Source organism: Haemaphysalis longicornis, unplaced genomic scaffold, assembly GCF_048455015.1.
Source record: "Haemaphysalis longicornis isolate Haplotype H1 unplaced genomic scaffold, Haemaphysalis longicornis Haplotype H1 scaffold_7, whole genome shotgun sequence".
Classification (NCBI taxonomy): Eukaryota; Metazoa; Arthropoda; class Arachnida; order Ixodida; family Ixodidae; genus Haemaphysalis; species Haemaphysalis longicornis.
This window is the reverse complement of record NW_027526422.1, coordinates 42,783,393-42,797,422: the sequence shown is the minus strand read 5'-3', so window position 1 is coordinate 42,797,422 and position 14,030 is coordinate 42,783,393. Positions and strand designations below refer to the sequence as shown.

General features: G+C 44.0%; 1 protein-coding gene across 1 annotated transcript; it reads left to right on the top strand.

Annotated features, from left to right (window-relative positions):
• The first annotated feature begins 234 nt into the window (after positions 1-234).
• Positions 235-13,263, top strand: LOC144146272 (monocarboxylate transporter 4-like). Its single transcript, XM_077678232.1, has 5 exons — positions 235-457; positions 6,289-6,432; positions 9,344-9,651; positions 9,874-10,324; positions 13,100-13,263. The coding sequence occupies exons 1-5, from the start codon at positions 235-237 to the stop codon at positions 13,261-13,263; spliced, it is 1,290 nt and encodes a 429-aa protein (XP_077534358.1).
• Positions 13,264-14,030: the final 767 nt, after the last annotated feature.

Genomic DNA, 14,030 nt, shown 5'->3' with positions numbered 1-14,030 from the left:
CTACCAACACTTTCCTTGATATCTGCTCCAGCCACCGCTTAGGTGATGACCCTTCCCAGCGGGGCTCTTCAGGTAACCAAAATAAATGAATCAGGTATCCCAGTAGTACCTGTATCGTTGCAGGAAGTGTTTCACAGTCGTGAGATTCACAGTTAAAGCAATGCAGAGTGTAACTAAAGGATCGCTGCCTGCAGGCACGAGCACTCAAGCCCCGTGGGGCTGTTCATTGAAGCCATGGCACGAAGCGTGGATTCATTCCGGGCCGATCCGAAATTCGGGCTGGACTCGACTTGGAGCTGGGTGACGGCGGCCTTCCTCAGCTGGGTGCTCTTACTGGCTATGATCTGCCAGCAGGCCATGGGCGTCCTCTTCTATGGCATTGTGGACACCTTTGGCGTCACAAGGCAAGAAGCTGCGTGGCCGATCGTTATCAGCGGAAGTGTCGTCAGCCTGGCCGGTGAAATCATATTTTCTTTTAAATTGTAAGGTCTCTTTGCAGGTCTCCGGCCAACATAGCTAACCGTGATTCAAAAGCGATAAATAAAAAGCATGCCTTTTTGGGTCAGAAGTGGAGGTGTTTCTTCCAGCTCTTTCTCTGAGGGGAGGCACATAACAAAGAATGATTCACCCTTCGCAATGGACTGTGACATTTTGTCGCTCCTCACGCACGTAAACAGCAGGATGATGAACAGGAGCGGTACTACCTAATAGTTTATCGAACTGCAGTGGCACTCTTCATGACAATAAGTAGCTTCCATACAACTGAGATAGCGTGAGGAATGAACTGTGGAGCAGGAACAAAGATCTCGCTTCTCTAGCTCCTCAATTGATGTGAGAAATAGAAGTTGGAGTGGGTTCAGGGCAGGGACAGAAGAACATACCTAGTAGAACGTGGAGAGGCATATGCGTGCATCAAAATGTATATCGAGCTCTATGTTGTGCTTCACATATAAAAATATTCGTGAAAGTGCGGTAACTCGAGCTTTAAATTGAACATGAGAACAAGCCGCGAGGGTCGGGCAGTTCACGTCCCGCAAGAGTCTAGGTATGCGTGCAACATTACTGTCATTGCGAGAAAATTTGCTCTAGAAGGACAGACTTGAAATTATCCTTTTCATGTACTATGTGATGGCGTACTTACAGAAGCCTCGGATGACAAGGCGGAAATGTGATGCTCTAACGATATGAAATCTCCAAAATGGTGGCAACACGAGCTTTCATGGCACCCAATAAAAACTCACAACTTCGCTTTCATGGAATGTTTGGAGACTCATGTCACTTAATACTGTGGATCTGCTGGAAATGAGAATTTTATCGATTTAAAGTTAGCATAATGAAGGCAAATTTAAAATCACCTGCTTTCTCCATCATATTATCGCATTCTCAAAAATATCAATAAAAAGGGAAATAAATATTTCCACCTTATGCCAAAAGGCCCGGTCCAGGAGGAACCGAATGTCGGTCTGTCGCTGGTTAAACCACGTGTACACTTTACCGCTTATCACATGCTAGAGGCAACGTGCTTGTATCGAACAATTATATCTCTCGGAGGATTGTTGGGCTAGAATTGGGAAACTTACGTTTCACCGAGTGAGCATTGCTGTTATTTTGAGCACCGTTACTTGTTCTCTTGCCGATTTCAGGCCTGTTCACTCGATTCTTCTTTAAAGGGGCCCTGAAAGGCGTTTTGAGCACACTAAATGAACTAGCGCAATCGTTAGATTGGGTCGTCAACGTCATCTGTGCCAAGTATTGCTCTTTTACGCGCAACGGAAAGCTCCCACTTTTGTTGCAAAGTTTGACACTTTTTTCTCACCCTTCCCTTCGTGTTTTTCGACTCCGCCATCTTCACATGTCTACGTCATCGATTCCCAGATGTTCGTCATGAGCTAGAAATCCTGCTATTGGGCGGCTTTTCACGCACTTCCGGCAAAGAGATGAGTCGTCTGCTCAGCTTCGGCTCGCCGGCTGATCTGCCAGTGGAGTGCCGGTGTGCTTCGACATTTTATGACAAACGAAACAAATGTAAACAAACGCTTAACCGTTTGTATTGAATGCAACACGGCCATAACACGACATGGATATTCTCTTACCTGAGTACGTTCCATAAAAAAAGCGTTGAAGCCCCGTGGCATTTCTTTCGTGCAATCGCAGAGAACGCCCTGAGGCGAATTCCCGGGTTTGACGCATACATTTTATTAAACTTCAAAACAATCCAGAGATGCGTTTCGAATGAACACAACGTCACAACATGAGTTGAAAGTCTGAACCGCGATTGACAGACGATGGGTTGCCTCCTCCTGCCCGTCGTAAATTCGGCACTCACCTCGCGCGTGGTTTGCGGGGACGAACAGCAAGTGACTTAACTCTGGCACACAAGCCGAGATGGCTTTTAGCCACGCACACTGCACATACCCCATGCGAGGTTGAGTCGTACGTCGCTCGAGAAAGATAATCCAGACCATGGGAAGCACTATCCACCCGCAGAAGCACAACGTCGCATTGCATCGCGAAACAAAGGCGTCCACAACACACACACCATCGCCTCCTGTAATGTCAAACGCATCTCGCACTTCCCAATGGGAGTGAGTGGTACGCCTGCAGTGCGCACATGTCGCGAGGTGGGGCCCCGAGCTGAACCGGGATCACGCAACCGTAACTGACTTCTAGAGGGGTTTCTGCCTTGTTGCTAAGGCAACCGATGTTTGAGATTGTCAAAGAAATGGCGCTCGCTCCAGCGCTAGAAAGCTCAGATCCGCGGCGGAGCAGAGAGAGAGAGAGTGAGAGAGAGAGAGAGAGAGAGAGAGAGAGAGAGAGAGAGAGAGAGAGAGAGAGAGAGAGAGAGAGAGAGAGAGAGAGAGAGAGAAGTGATTTGGTGGAAGAAAGGAAAGGAAAGTGCACTGGGGATATTATTGAGCTCAGTAGTGAGCTCACCTGCATACAACCCAGTGCGGTGGGGAGGGAAGAGGGGATAAAAGACTTGGGAGGAGGTTAGGGGTGGAATGGAAAAGGTGTGAAAGAGCATGTTTTGCCAACGTTGCCCCTCTCCACCACGCGTCGCCCCAAGCTGAACTGGTCACATGATTGAAGCGTTTTGTGCACGCGTTCTGTATCGGTATAAAATGACATTTTCACATGCCGCCGGCAGGAATTACCACCGCCGCTAAATAAGACCTTGCACCAGCGGGGCCACATCTGATACGGCGCTTTTTGAATAACAGTGTCGGTGCCTCAAAGAGAACGAGCGCACGATCCTCCCCGTGCGACTGCGAGTTCGCCGCCGATAGCAACTGCACCAACGTACACCGCGAAAGGGCAAGGCCAGGCCGCCGCACACATGCGACCAGATTTTTCGTTCGCTTTTCCAGCCTTGAGCGGAGTGCGGGATTCATGGTGTCAACAAAGCTTGCCCGTAGCAGACGGCAGTCGGAGGACCGTAGTAGCGGAAGTACGTTACCGCTGAGGAGCGCAGCATCATGGGAGGCAAGGCTCGCGCGCCGTCAACAGCGGAGAGTAAGTCAAAAGGAGGAGGAAACGCGGCGCGACGATAATGCGCGGTTTTTGATTTACGATTTCTCAGCTAATACTCATCGCTTTAACAAAATTCTTGCGGGAGGAGATTGCTAATACATTGCTTTATTTGGTTACACGTACATCCATGCATCGGCGGAAGGTATTTCAGGACCCCTTTAAGGTTAAAGCTTCATATTTCTCTGTTGCAACCTCGTGCCTTGTGAGATACAGAAAATCGTGAGGTACAAAAAATAGAAGCGCGAGTCAATGAGCGCGCGGCCGTGAAGGGAAGCACCAGGGTCAGAGTTCTGACAACAAGCGACAGAGCGCGCGCCCCGGAAGGGAAACAGTAGAGTTACTGTATATACGCACAGTAACTGCAGGAAACAGCAGGGACGGGAAAGGATAGGCCGCTGCCGCACATGCGGTGCGAGCTGCTTTGACAGGGGAGCTTCCATATGGGGAGGTCCATCAGATGATCGTGTTGAAGTGGTAATTCATGTGTTCTCTTGACTGCATAATCTATGTGTCCTCTTCACAAGCCGAGAAAAAATCTGCGGTTTTTCCGGAAGCGGAACAACGACTACCGACCACGTCTTCCGTGGCGGCTGCTTGAAAAGCACGGTCTGCGTCTCCAGCGGTGGTCAAGGGGCGTCGCAAAATGACCGGCCTCTGATCAGTCCTATATATAAACCCCCGTTCTAAAGTCGAGAGGGCAGCCGTCGCGGAATGGCACAATTGGTACCGCACCGCACACGTTAGCCGGAGGTTGTGAATTCGATTCCCGCTTCCGTAAAAAACGGCGAACTTTTTTACACTTGCATTTTCACTTATTTATACCTGTATCACAAAATAGCTATCACACCTTATTCGGCCCTACAAAAGCGCTGTCAAAATGCCAAATAGTTCTAGGCACGAGGAATGCAACTTTTATATGTGTCCTTCCGGAACGGAGTCCCTCGTTCTGTACATCTCTCTCTCCATATATATATATATATATATATATATATATATATATATATATATATATATATATATATATATATATATATATATATATATATATATATATATATATATATATATATATATATATATATATATGTATATATATATATATATATGTGTGTGTGTGTGTGTGTGTGTGTAGCGAATCAGACTAGGAAATGAGGGGCTCGATGTAATAAGACAGAAATAAGGGTTGGCAGTCAAGAAAACCTCGGAAAGCAAAGGGGAGGAAGTGGTAGGTCATTGAAACAGATGAAGAATTTGGAAAGAAAGAAAGTGTGAACGTGGAGAAAAAAAAAATCCCCGCCAGGTGGGATCCAAACCCATGCCTACCAGAATACCGGTCTGGTGCGATAACCACTACGCTACCGGCGGGGCGATATTCCCCTCCACTTTGTGGGGTATTTATGTCAATGTAATTTTTTCCTGTGCTTGGGGGTGGTAGCCAGCGCCACTACGACTTCTTGAGGTGAAGGGGGCCTTCTTTTTTAACCCCCGGGCCGTGACTAGAGTGTCTACGACATGTCCGAGTGGTCGACCAGCGTTGAACGCTCTTTAGCTCCGTATGGCACCAAGACTGCCATAACAGAGGCCCTCGCTATGGATGTAGCGAATCAGAATAGGAAATGAGGGGCTCGTTGTAATAAGACAGAAATAAGGGTTGGCAGTCAAGAAAACCTCGGAAAGCAAAGGGGAGGAGGATTTCCGAGGTTTTCTTGACTGGCAACCCTTATTTCTATATATATATATATATATATATATATATATATATATATATATATATATATATATATATATATATATATATACAGAGAGAGAGAGAGAGAGAGAGAGAGAGAAATAAGGGTTGGCAGCCAAGAATGCCAAAGAAAGCAAAACGGAAAATGTAGTAGGTCAATTAGTGCGATTGAAACAGATACATTTTTTTGAACGAAAAGAAGTGGAGAAAAACATACCCGCCTGGTGGGATCGGAACCCACGACCTCCAGAATACGCGTATTCTGGAGGTTCTATGAAGCCTAGAGAGAGAGAATGCTCTTTAATGTGAACTGGTGAGGTCAGCCCTGCTAGGGACAAGGCTTACTACACCAGATGGGGGGTGACTACGTTGGTGAGTGGTGAATATCAGACATTATGCACAGCAGGAAGAAGACAAACAGGAAACTTTAAAAAAAAGGACAAGAAAAACAAGAGAATGCTGCCAGCAGAGTCCGGACATAAAAATACAATTGAAAAGGAAATCGTGAATGGAAACGCTGAAGCAAAATGAAGAGTAAACGGCGGGAAAAAATGAGTAACAACACCAACCCTAGAAAAATAAATACATGAACGCCACAATGCGAAAGAGTAGATATTGTGACACAGTTGCTCTGTCTGCGATCTCTTGAGATCTGTCTAGTTCGTTCAACGAAAAACTTTATGAAGCCTAGCCTTGCGTTTAGGGAACGCCAGGCAGCTACGCTGTTAACATCAGCGTTCGCGACGTTGTGTCAGAGAAGTTGGGTAATATTTTTATGTAAAAAAATTTAGAGGGAAAAGGGAGATAGAAATCGGGGTCCAGTCATTTATTTCCATGCAAAAAAATTTTCCTTTTCTGGGGACCAAAGCACAGTGAGCTAGTGAAAATTGTGATCTTTCAGTTTATAAAAAAAAAAGCTCGTTCTCAGTAAAAAAGAGTTCATTTGTGGTGCTCCTTTAAGGATGAAAATAAATACACAGCCTCATCGCGTCAACTAAATACATATTGCCTTTTTTCTACGTTTGCAGGTCCTGCCATGGGATATTTGTGTCGGCGATTCTCCTGTCAGCCTGTGTTGATCGCCGCCTCAATTTTAATGGGCACTTCGGCCAGCCTGTGTTGGTTTGCCAATAGTGTCCTTTTCCTGACCATCATGTACGGCGTTATCCACGGTGAGCAGAAGCTGCATTTACGCTACCACTCAAAGATCATTCAGCGGAAGTCAAAATTATGAACCCTGGTGGCAAAACGTTATAGAAGGAAGTATTTGTCCTGTAGTGTAGCGCTCGGTATGGCCTATAGGACGAGCATTCGAGTCACGAGGGTGCTGCAAGGTTGAGCAGCGTCTTGCGTCCGCGTAAAAGTAAAAAGGTTTCGCAATTCCCACATCACCCCCCCCCCCCCCCCTTCCCATAAGCTTCCTACCGTCCGGGACAGCGACGTTGACAAAATATTCATGAATCATGCCCATCAACGTTTGTGAAGGGCGCAAGTTCAACATTTAGGAATCCTTGTGATACAAGTAAAGCTCCACAGATAACAAAAGGAACGACTTTCATCAACTGCAGGGAGGCCATCAAAGGGCATTCAAATTCTTGTGGCTAGGCTTCACCATCATCCTCATTATCAAAAGCTTACCACGTCCGCTGCAGGACGAAGACCTCTTCCATCGACCTCCAACCGCTCCTGTCCTGCGCCGCTCAAGTCCAGTCTTTGCCTCCTAAATTGCTTATGTTAGCCCTCCATCGACTAATTGGCATTCTGCTTTTTCTAGACCCGAGAAGTATTGCCAGGAAGGTTGCAGGTTTGGTGATATCTCGCCAAACTGGCTGTTTTAAGGAGATTGTGTCAACAAAAATTTCAATGTGGCGACTTGGGTACTTTTTGGCTTTTTTGGGAGTTGGGGATTTTATAAATTTACGGACGCCGCCGGCACGTTACGCTCAATAATAAAGGTCTTAGATTTACATAGGTTCCACTATAATCAAATGGCACACAAGAGATCTTTTCTTATTGCATTCGGGGCAAAACTAAAACCAATCACAGAGCACGCTAGCGGTGACCACGCTGGCGGCCTACCATGCAAAGAAATCAATGTGGAGCTGAAAATACACTACAATGCACTGTCGTGCACCGGTAAAGCTGCTGAATTGTTAGTTTTAATACTCACCACCAGATGTCGTAAGATACGCGTCAGAGCCGTTCAGGGACGCAGCTGAGATAACACGCTGAGAAATTGGAATCGTGTGACGTCATATAATTTGCGCGGGATTGTCAGGACGAGACTGGAAATGGTGGTTAACGGCGCCAGCGCGCAGCATATGCGTCTCTTGTGAGAAATGTCGCAGGAAGTCCGGCAATGGGGAACATTCGGCCACTGCGGATTAAGTTCGGACAGTGCCTGGGGGGTCACCGCCTCTACATTGAAAGTGCCGCCAGAAATGGCGGAAAAACCTACCATCGCTTCCTAAAGATAGTCTAGGACTGCGAAAGATAAAAGTGCGGCCAACCTTAGCAAAAAGCGCGTCCAATCGATCGACAACACTTCAGGGACCTAAATCGGAAACGAAGAACGAACCCGTGCGACGATTTTCCGCGCACTACGGGAACGCACCTACAAAAGATCTAAATGCACACCGATGAGACAAAGGGGTACTATTTTATTCCTTCCTGATCGCTGCGTGTATTGAATTAACTAGAACCATTCCTTTTCTCGATTGTTAAGTAATCGTTTTGACACGAGGAAAGCCTAATTTCACGTACGCGCCGTGTGTCGAGATGTTATCAGAGCTTTTCGCTTGACCAACTGTTCTATGAGGAAATGAATTAGTTTTTTGACGAGACGCCATTGGTCCCAATAAGAAAGCTTTCGCTTTAAAAAGGGAACGCCACCATGTACAACTGAATTGTTTCCGTTGTGAGCTATCAACCTCCCCTCAACCAATCTGTATTTCTAATTTCAATGCTGAAGTGTTCTTGCACTCGAATTTCGCGGTTTCTGATCCCTCAGTTCCTAGTTAAGATGAACTGGTCATGTTGTCTTCGATACACACATTGTGTGACATTTATTTAGTTCTTGCAAACTTTGATTTCGTAAAGCCTTCAAGAAGGTATACACACACACACGCACACACACACACACACACACACACACACATATATATATATATATATATATATATATATATATATATATATATATATATATATATATATATATATATATATATATATATATATATTTATATATATATATATATATATATATATGGTAAGGAAATGAGGGGCTCGTTGAGGAAATACAGACAGATAGGTCGGCAGTCTACAATGCCAAAGGAGGCATAGGGGTGTGGTTAGGCTCTTTTCTTTTTCGCTACGGTTAATTAAGTAAACTTTTTTCTTTTAAATAATTTAAAATTAAAAAGAATGTTTACTTAATTAACCGTAGCGAAAAAGAAAAGAGCCTAACCACACCCCTATGCCTCCTTTGGCATTGTAGACTGCCGACCTATCTTTCTGTATATATATATATAAATTGGTTTTGATACATATATATATTTATTGGTTTTGATATTAACTCGTGTACTACATCTACGTTGCATAACTTGTTTTTTCGGGAAGAATATGATGTTTTGGATTAGTTCCTTGCTGCTTTTGTATGGTTTGCTGCATATATTTTCTTTTTAATGACTATTGCCTCAAGTCGTTATCGGCACTGGTTGATGCGCTATCTATTGTACTCTTGAATATATTGTATTTTCGTGCTATGAGTTTTCTTTGACACCCACAAGCTGTGTCTATGTATTGCGTTTTTTTTTTCTTCCACCCCGCTGTTGTTTTGACTCTGCGGAGTACGTAGGCCTTGGTCAAGTTGCTGAGTGCAGTTTTTACTCTGTTTTCAGCCGTAACGTGTGTACATTTTTGGAAACAAACAAACAAACAAACAAACAAACAAACGAACGAACGAATGCCTATAGGAACAAGAACACATTTGTTTATTGGAAAGAGAGATTGTATGATAAATTGCACATGATGTATTGGCCATGACGGACCTGTTTTGTGCTTTCTCATCCGTCATTGCAGGGCTAGCAGTGTCGGGAGCGTTCGTCGTTGTCAACGTCGTGGCGGCGCAGCATTTCGAAAAGCGACGGACAACGGCGTGCAGCATGATCTTCACTATCGTTGCACTGGGAACCCTGTTTATTCCTCCCCTTGCCGAGTACTTTCGGGCAACATACGGCGTACGCGGAACATTCCTCCTGCTCGGGGGGATCATCCTCAACGCCTGCCCCGCTGTCATCATCATCAAGAGTCCCGTGTGGATGCAGCGGCCACCACCCACTTCTTCAGACAAGGAAAACCTTGAACTCTGTGCGAATACCGAGGCGACTGTACGAAAACCTGGCCTGCCGATGAACAGCCCGGAAACTCACATAACTTCTGAAGAAACCGAAATACCTTCGCGAAATTCTTGCAAGAAAGGCACTGTCCGCACACACATCTTTAAATGCTGTCCACAAAATATGCTGCCTTCCCGGATGCGGAGTTCACCCTTAAAGCAAACCAATGAAAAAGTAACGATTCAACGTAACACAACGTCCGTGGCGAAGCAGCTTTTGACAGTTGAGTTCATCGTTAATGCGATATCGTTTTCAATGATAGTACTAGGATTAACAACGTTTCTCATGGTGTCGGTCGACGTTGCTACAGACCGAGGCGTCACGCCTACTCGTGCGGTGTTCCTTTTGAACGCTTTTGCAGCAAGTGACATCGTGCTCAGACCGCTCAGCGGCCTCGTCATCGACTCCGGAATCCTTACAATGGAAAGTGTGATGCTTGTCGGGTACTTTATACAAGGACTTGCATTCGAGCTTTTTGTGTGGTCAAGCAGCCTTTCCTTGATGCTGGTCAGCTCGGCGCTTATAGGTGTCAGCAACGGATCAAGAATATACCTTCAGGCGCCGATACTTGCACGAGCTTTCGGCATCGAATCGCTGCCTCTCATGATGGGCGGGACGACCTTCTTTATTGGCCTCGTGGGTTTCACAAGACCGCTTTTAGTGGGTAGGTGTTATATTTAGAATTTTGTGCATTAAAGATATCTACTGTGTAGTTTCAGGTAGACTTTAAGGGTAAAAGTGGTGCCTGTCTTGCGATATAAGCCTAAAAGATTATGAAATGAGGGATTTCGCTTCACGGCGTTATCGCTTTTACTACCCCAAGCAGTTTCGCAAAAAGTGCCGAAGTCCTAATGATAATTCCGCAACTACGATTCCAAGTATTTCTTCTTATGAGGAAAGAGTTCAAACCCTTTTCCGCATCCTCAAATGAGCATAAGTACACATCGCTAGTGCGTTGGACTACAAAGATTCCTACACCGGAGGACAGAGTCAACTACCATTCCGCCGGTGTTAAGCGAGCCTGAAATATGGATGTCCGGAAATGGAGAAAGAATAATAGCTTACCACTATCAAAAGAATTCCTTAATTTTTTATTTCGATGAACAATTAAGGGGTTTCATTTAAAAAAAAACTTAACGACTAAAGCTGCCTTTGACCTCCTGTATCTTGAGTTTGGTAGTGAGTGTAATGAACATGACACATTTTGCAAATATTTGTTTTTCCCCGCGTCGTCTACTGTTTTCTACGAAACGTAGCATGGTGATGTGCTTCTTGATTTCCCGTTAATAAGTGCTATTTTGCACTAATCAAAGAAAATTTTAGCAGAACTAATGAACTTTTTTTTTGGTCATTGCGACTGGCAGCGGCTTTTGTTACTTTGCTACAAAACATCCTCAACCTCAGTATTCTGATTAGGCCTCTAGTCCTACTGCTGGCTTGAGACACGACATTGAGAAGATCGTTATGATTCATCACTTACAAAAAGTTCACATGTCAATCTGTTTGTAGCAACGAGATAACGCCAGTACAACCCCCAGAGAGTTACACAGGAGGTGTGTCTATAATATTGCAAATTGACGTTGCACATTCGATAGATGAATACACAAGTCTTGATTGTGTGACATGCAAGCGTAGTTAATTACTCAGTTGCTGTACGATTAACTCCATTACTTTAAACCGTTCCTGCCGATCAGTTTCCTCGGAAGGAGTTTCTAATTGGCAGGGATGTTGTCTAATATTTAATATTTTATTTACAAGGTGCTACTCCTTGACATAATCAAAAGTTATCTGCGGTAACTTTGATTTGTATTTACTAAAGCGTACTAACCACGAATGTCTCTCGCAGTGTAACTTTCGAAATTGAAAGGGCAATACAGCCACGGTAAAAGTTGCAATGCAATTTATAAATGAATTTTTCTTGCTCTGTGAACGGTACACCACATCGCAACACATGTAATGAGGTGTATGGTCAACATTGGAGGCACCCGATAACCAGCATATCAGTTTCGATTGCTATCATTAAAGCACACAAAAAATAGCAAAAATGCTTCCGAAATTCAGAGTATGATCTATTAATGCGTAGCATTCTTGTCTTGTTAGTTTTGAGTGTAAGTTTTTACAGCCAAAGTTTTCGGTTTTTCTCAATCCTGTCCGACCAATGATCTGCATTTACGCTATTATAACGATTAGAAGTGAAACATTCGCGGAATTTGCGCTATTGTGGAAATGCAGGGCGTCATACTCTTTGCCATTTTCTGTAATTGCCTAATGTTCTCCTTTTTTAACTTTTTCAAAATTTATTTAGACCAATGATCTTCGTTTACGCGGTTATAACGAATACATTAGGAAGTTTCCCGAAATCTGCATTATTGTGGAAATGCAGGGCCGTACATGGTTCGCCATTTTCCGTAGCTTTTTTATATTTTTCCTATTTTTTAGTTTTTCAAAATCTCTCTAATAATTCTCTCATTTACGGTAATATAACGTTTATAGATGGAACTTCCGCAACATCTGGACTATTGTGGAAGGGCAGGTGGTTATACGATTTGCTATTTTCCGTATTTTTTTATACTTTGTTATGTATCATTTTTTCAAATTTCGTTCGACAAATTTTCTCCATGCATTTTACGATAATATAAGGACTACAGGTAAAACTGTTCCGAAATCTGCCCTTTTGTGGAAATGCAGGGCGTCACACGGTTGGCCATTTATCGTAAATATTTTATATTTTTCTTACTTTATAGTTTTTCGAAATTTCATTCTGCCAATTAGCTCCATTTACGGTGTTATAACGATTACAGGTAAAACTTCGGGAAATTTGCATTATTGTGGAAATGCCATGCAATATACGTTATAGCACTTTCAGAATTTTTAGTATTCTTGTTACTTTTCTCGTTTTTCAAAATTTCGTCTGAACAGATATCTCCCCTTACGTTATTATTACACTTGGAACATTTGCGAAATCTGCATTATTGGGGAAATGAAGGCCGTTACACTTTTTGCCATCTTCCTTAATTATTTTACGTTCTTCTAATTTTTTGTAGTTTTTCAAAATTTAGTTCCACAAATTCTCTATATTTACGCTGTTATAGCGATTACAGGTAAAAATTTCGTGATATCTGCATTTTTGTGGATATGTAGGGCGTTACACGGTCTTGGCTGTGGCGGTACTCGGCAAAGAATGCCACGGATTAAAATATTGTGCGAAACACGGTGAACCTTACGTCCTTCCAGTCCGGAAGGGAGAGAACCAAACCTAAGAACATTAACGTCTTATAACGCTAATTTCGCGCTACTTGCGCTCTATTATAGGGCGTTTAATTATCCCCGCAGACTTGAATGATGACAAGTTCTCTTAACGTGTCAAGCTTCTAGCAGGCGCGCTGTGATTCAGCACAGCTGCAAGTTTTCTGCGCACTCATCGCTATTTTTTTTTCAGGTTACTTTAGGGATCATCACGGATCTTACAACGGCCTTCTCCACATGTTGGCGGTCATGAACGGTGTGCTCGCCGTCACTTGGGCAATTAGGCTTGCTCTGAGGAAGCGAAAGGAGCATGCAGTGAAAGATGAGCTGAAGAAAGCAGCATCAGGTTCACCGTAAATGCCCTCCAAGATAACCAAGATAATGATGGCTACTGGGGAACGTGGGGCAAGTCGAATCTGCCGTGCAGAACTGCAAGTTCACATTGCAATGAGCGAGGAAAAACACGCCGAAAATGCTATTGTTGGAGTTCGTGATTGTCCAAGTAAACATCCAAAGGCGCCTACAGTGTTGTCTACCGTTAACTGTGACGTGAAACAATATTTTCCATCAGCAACAGTGGCGTCTGCCCATGTCGTCTGCCAAGAACAGCGCCGCCTACAGAAACGACAGTGTCCACGCACGCGTGGCAAATTATGTCTGCCTGAAGGACTCATTCGGGGGTCATAAATACTGCCTGCCTGCATGGTGCTTCTGGATTGTCAGACTCCCTTAAGAACGAGCGGAAAATGCGGCGCTTTTTTCCTCTGACATGACCATCTCCAGCACTCACATTTAGTTCACCCCATGATGGCAGTTGTGAGATAAAAAAACGTAAGACTGTTTCATCTTTTGTGCCAACGGTCAGAAGACAATGGCTATATCTGCCGCAAGAAGCAATACAGTGGCGGGCGTTTGCTTTCTCGTCATTCTTTTAATGGCCGGAAACACGTACACGCACACATACGTTAAAAAAAACGTGTATACACACACGCACATACATACATACATACATACATACATACATACATACATACATACATACATACATACATACATACATACATACATACGTACGTACGTACGTACGTACGTACGTACATACATACATACAATCATACATACAT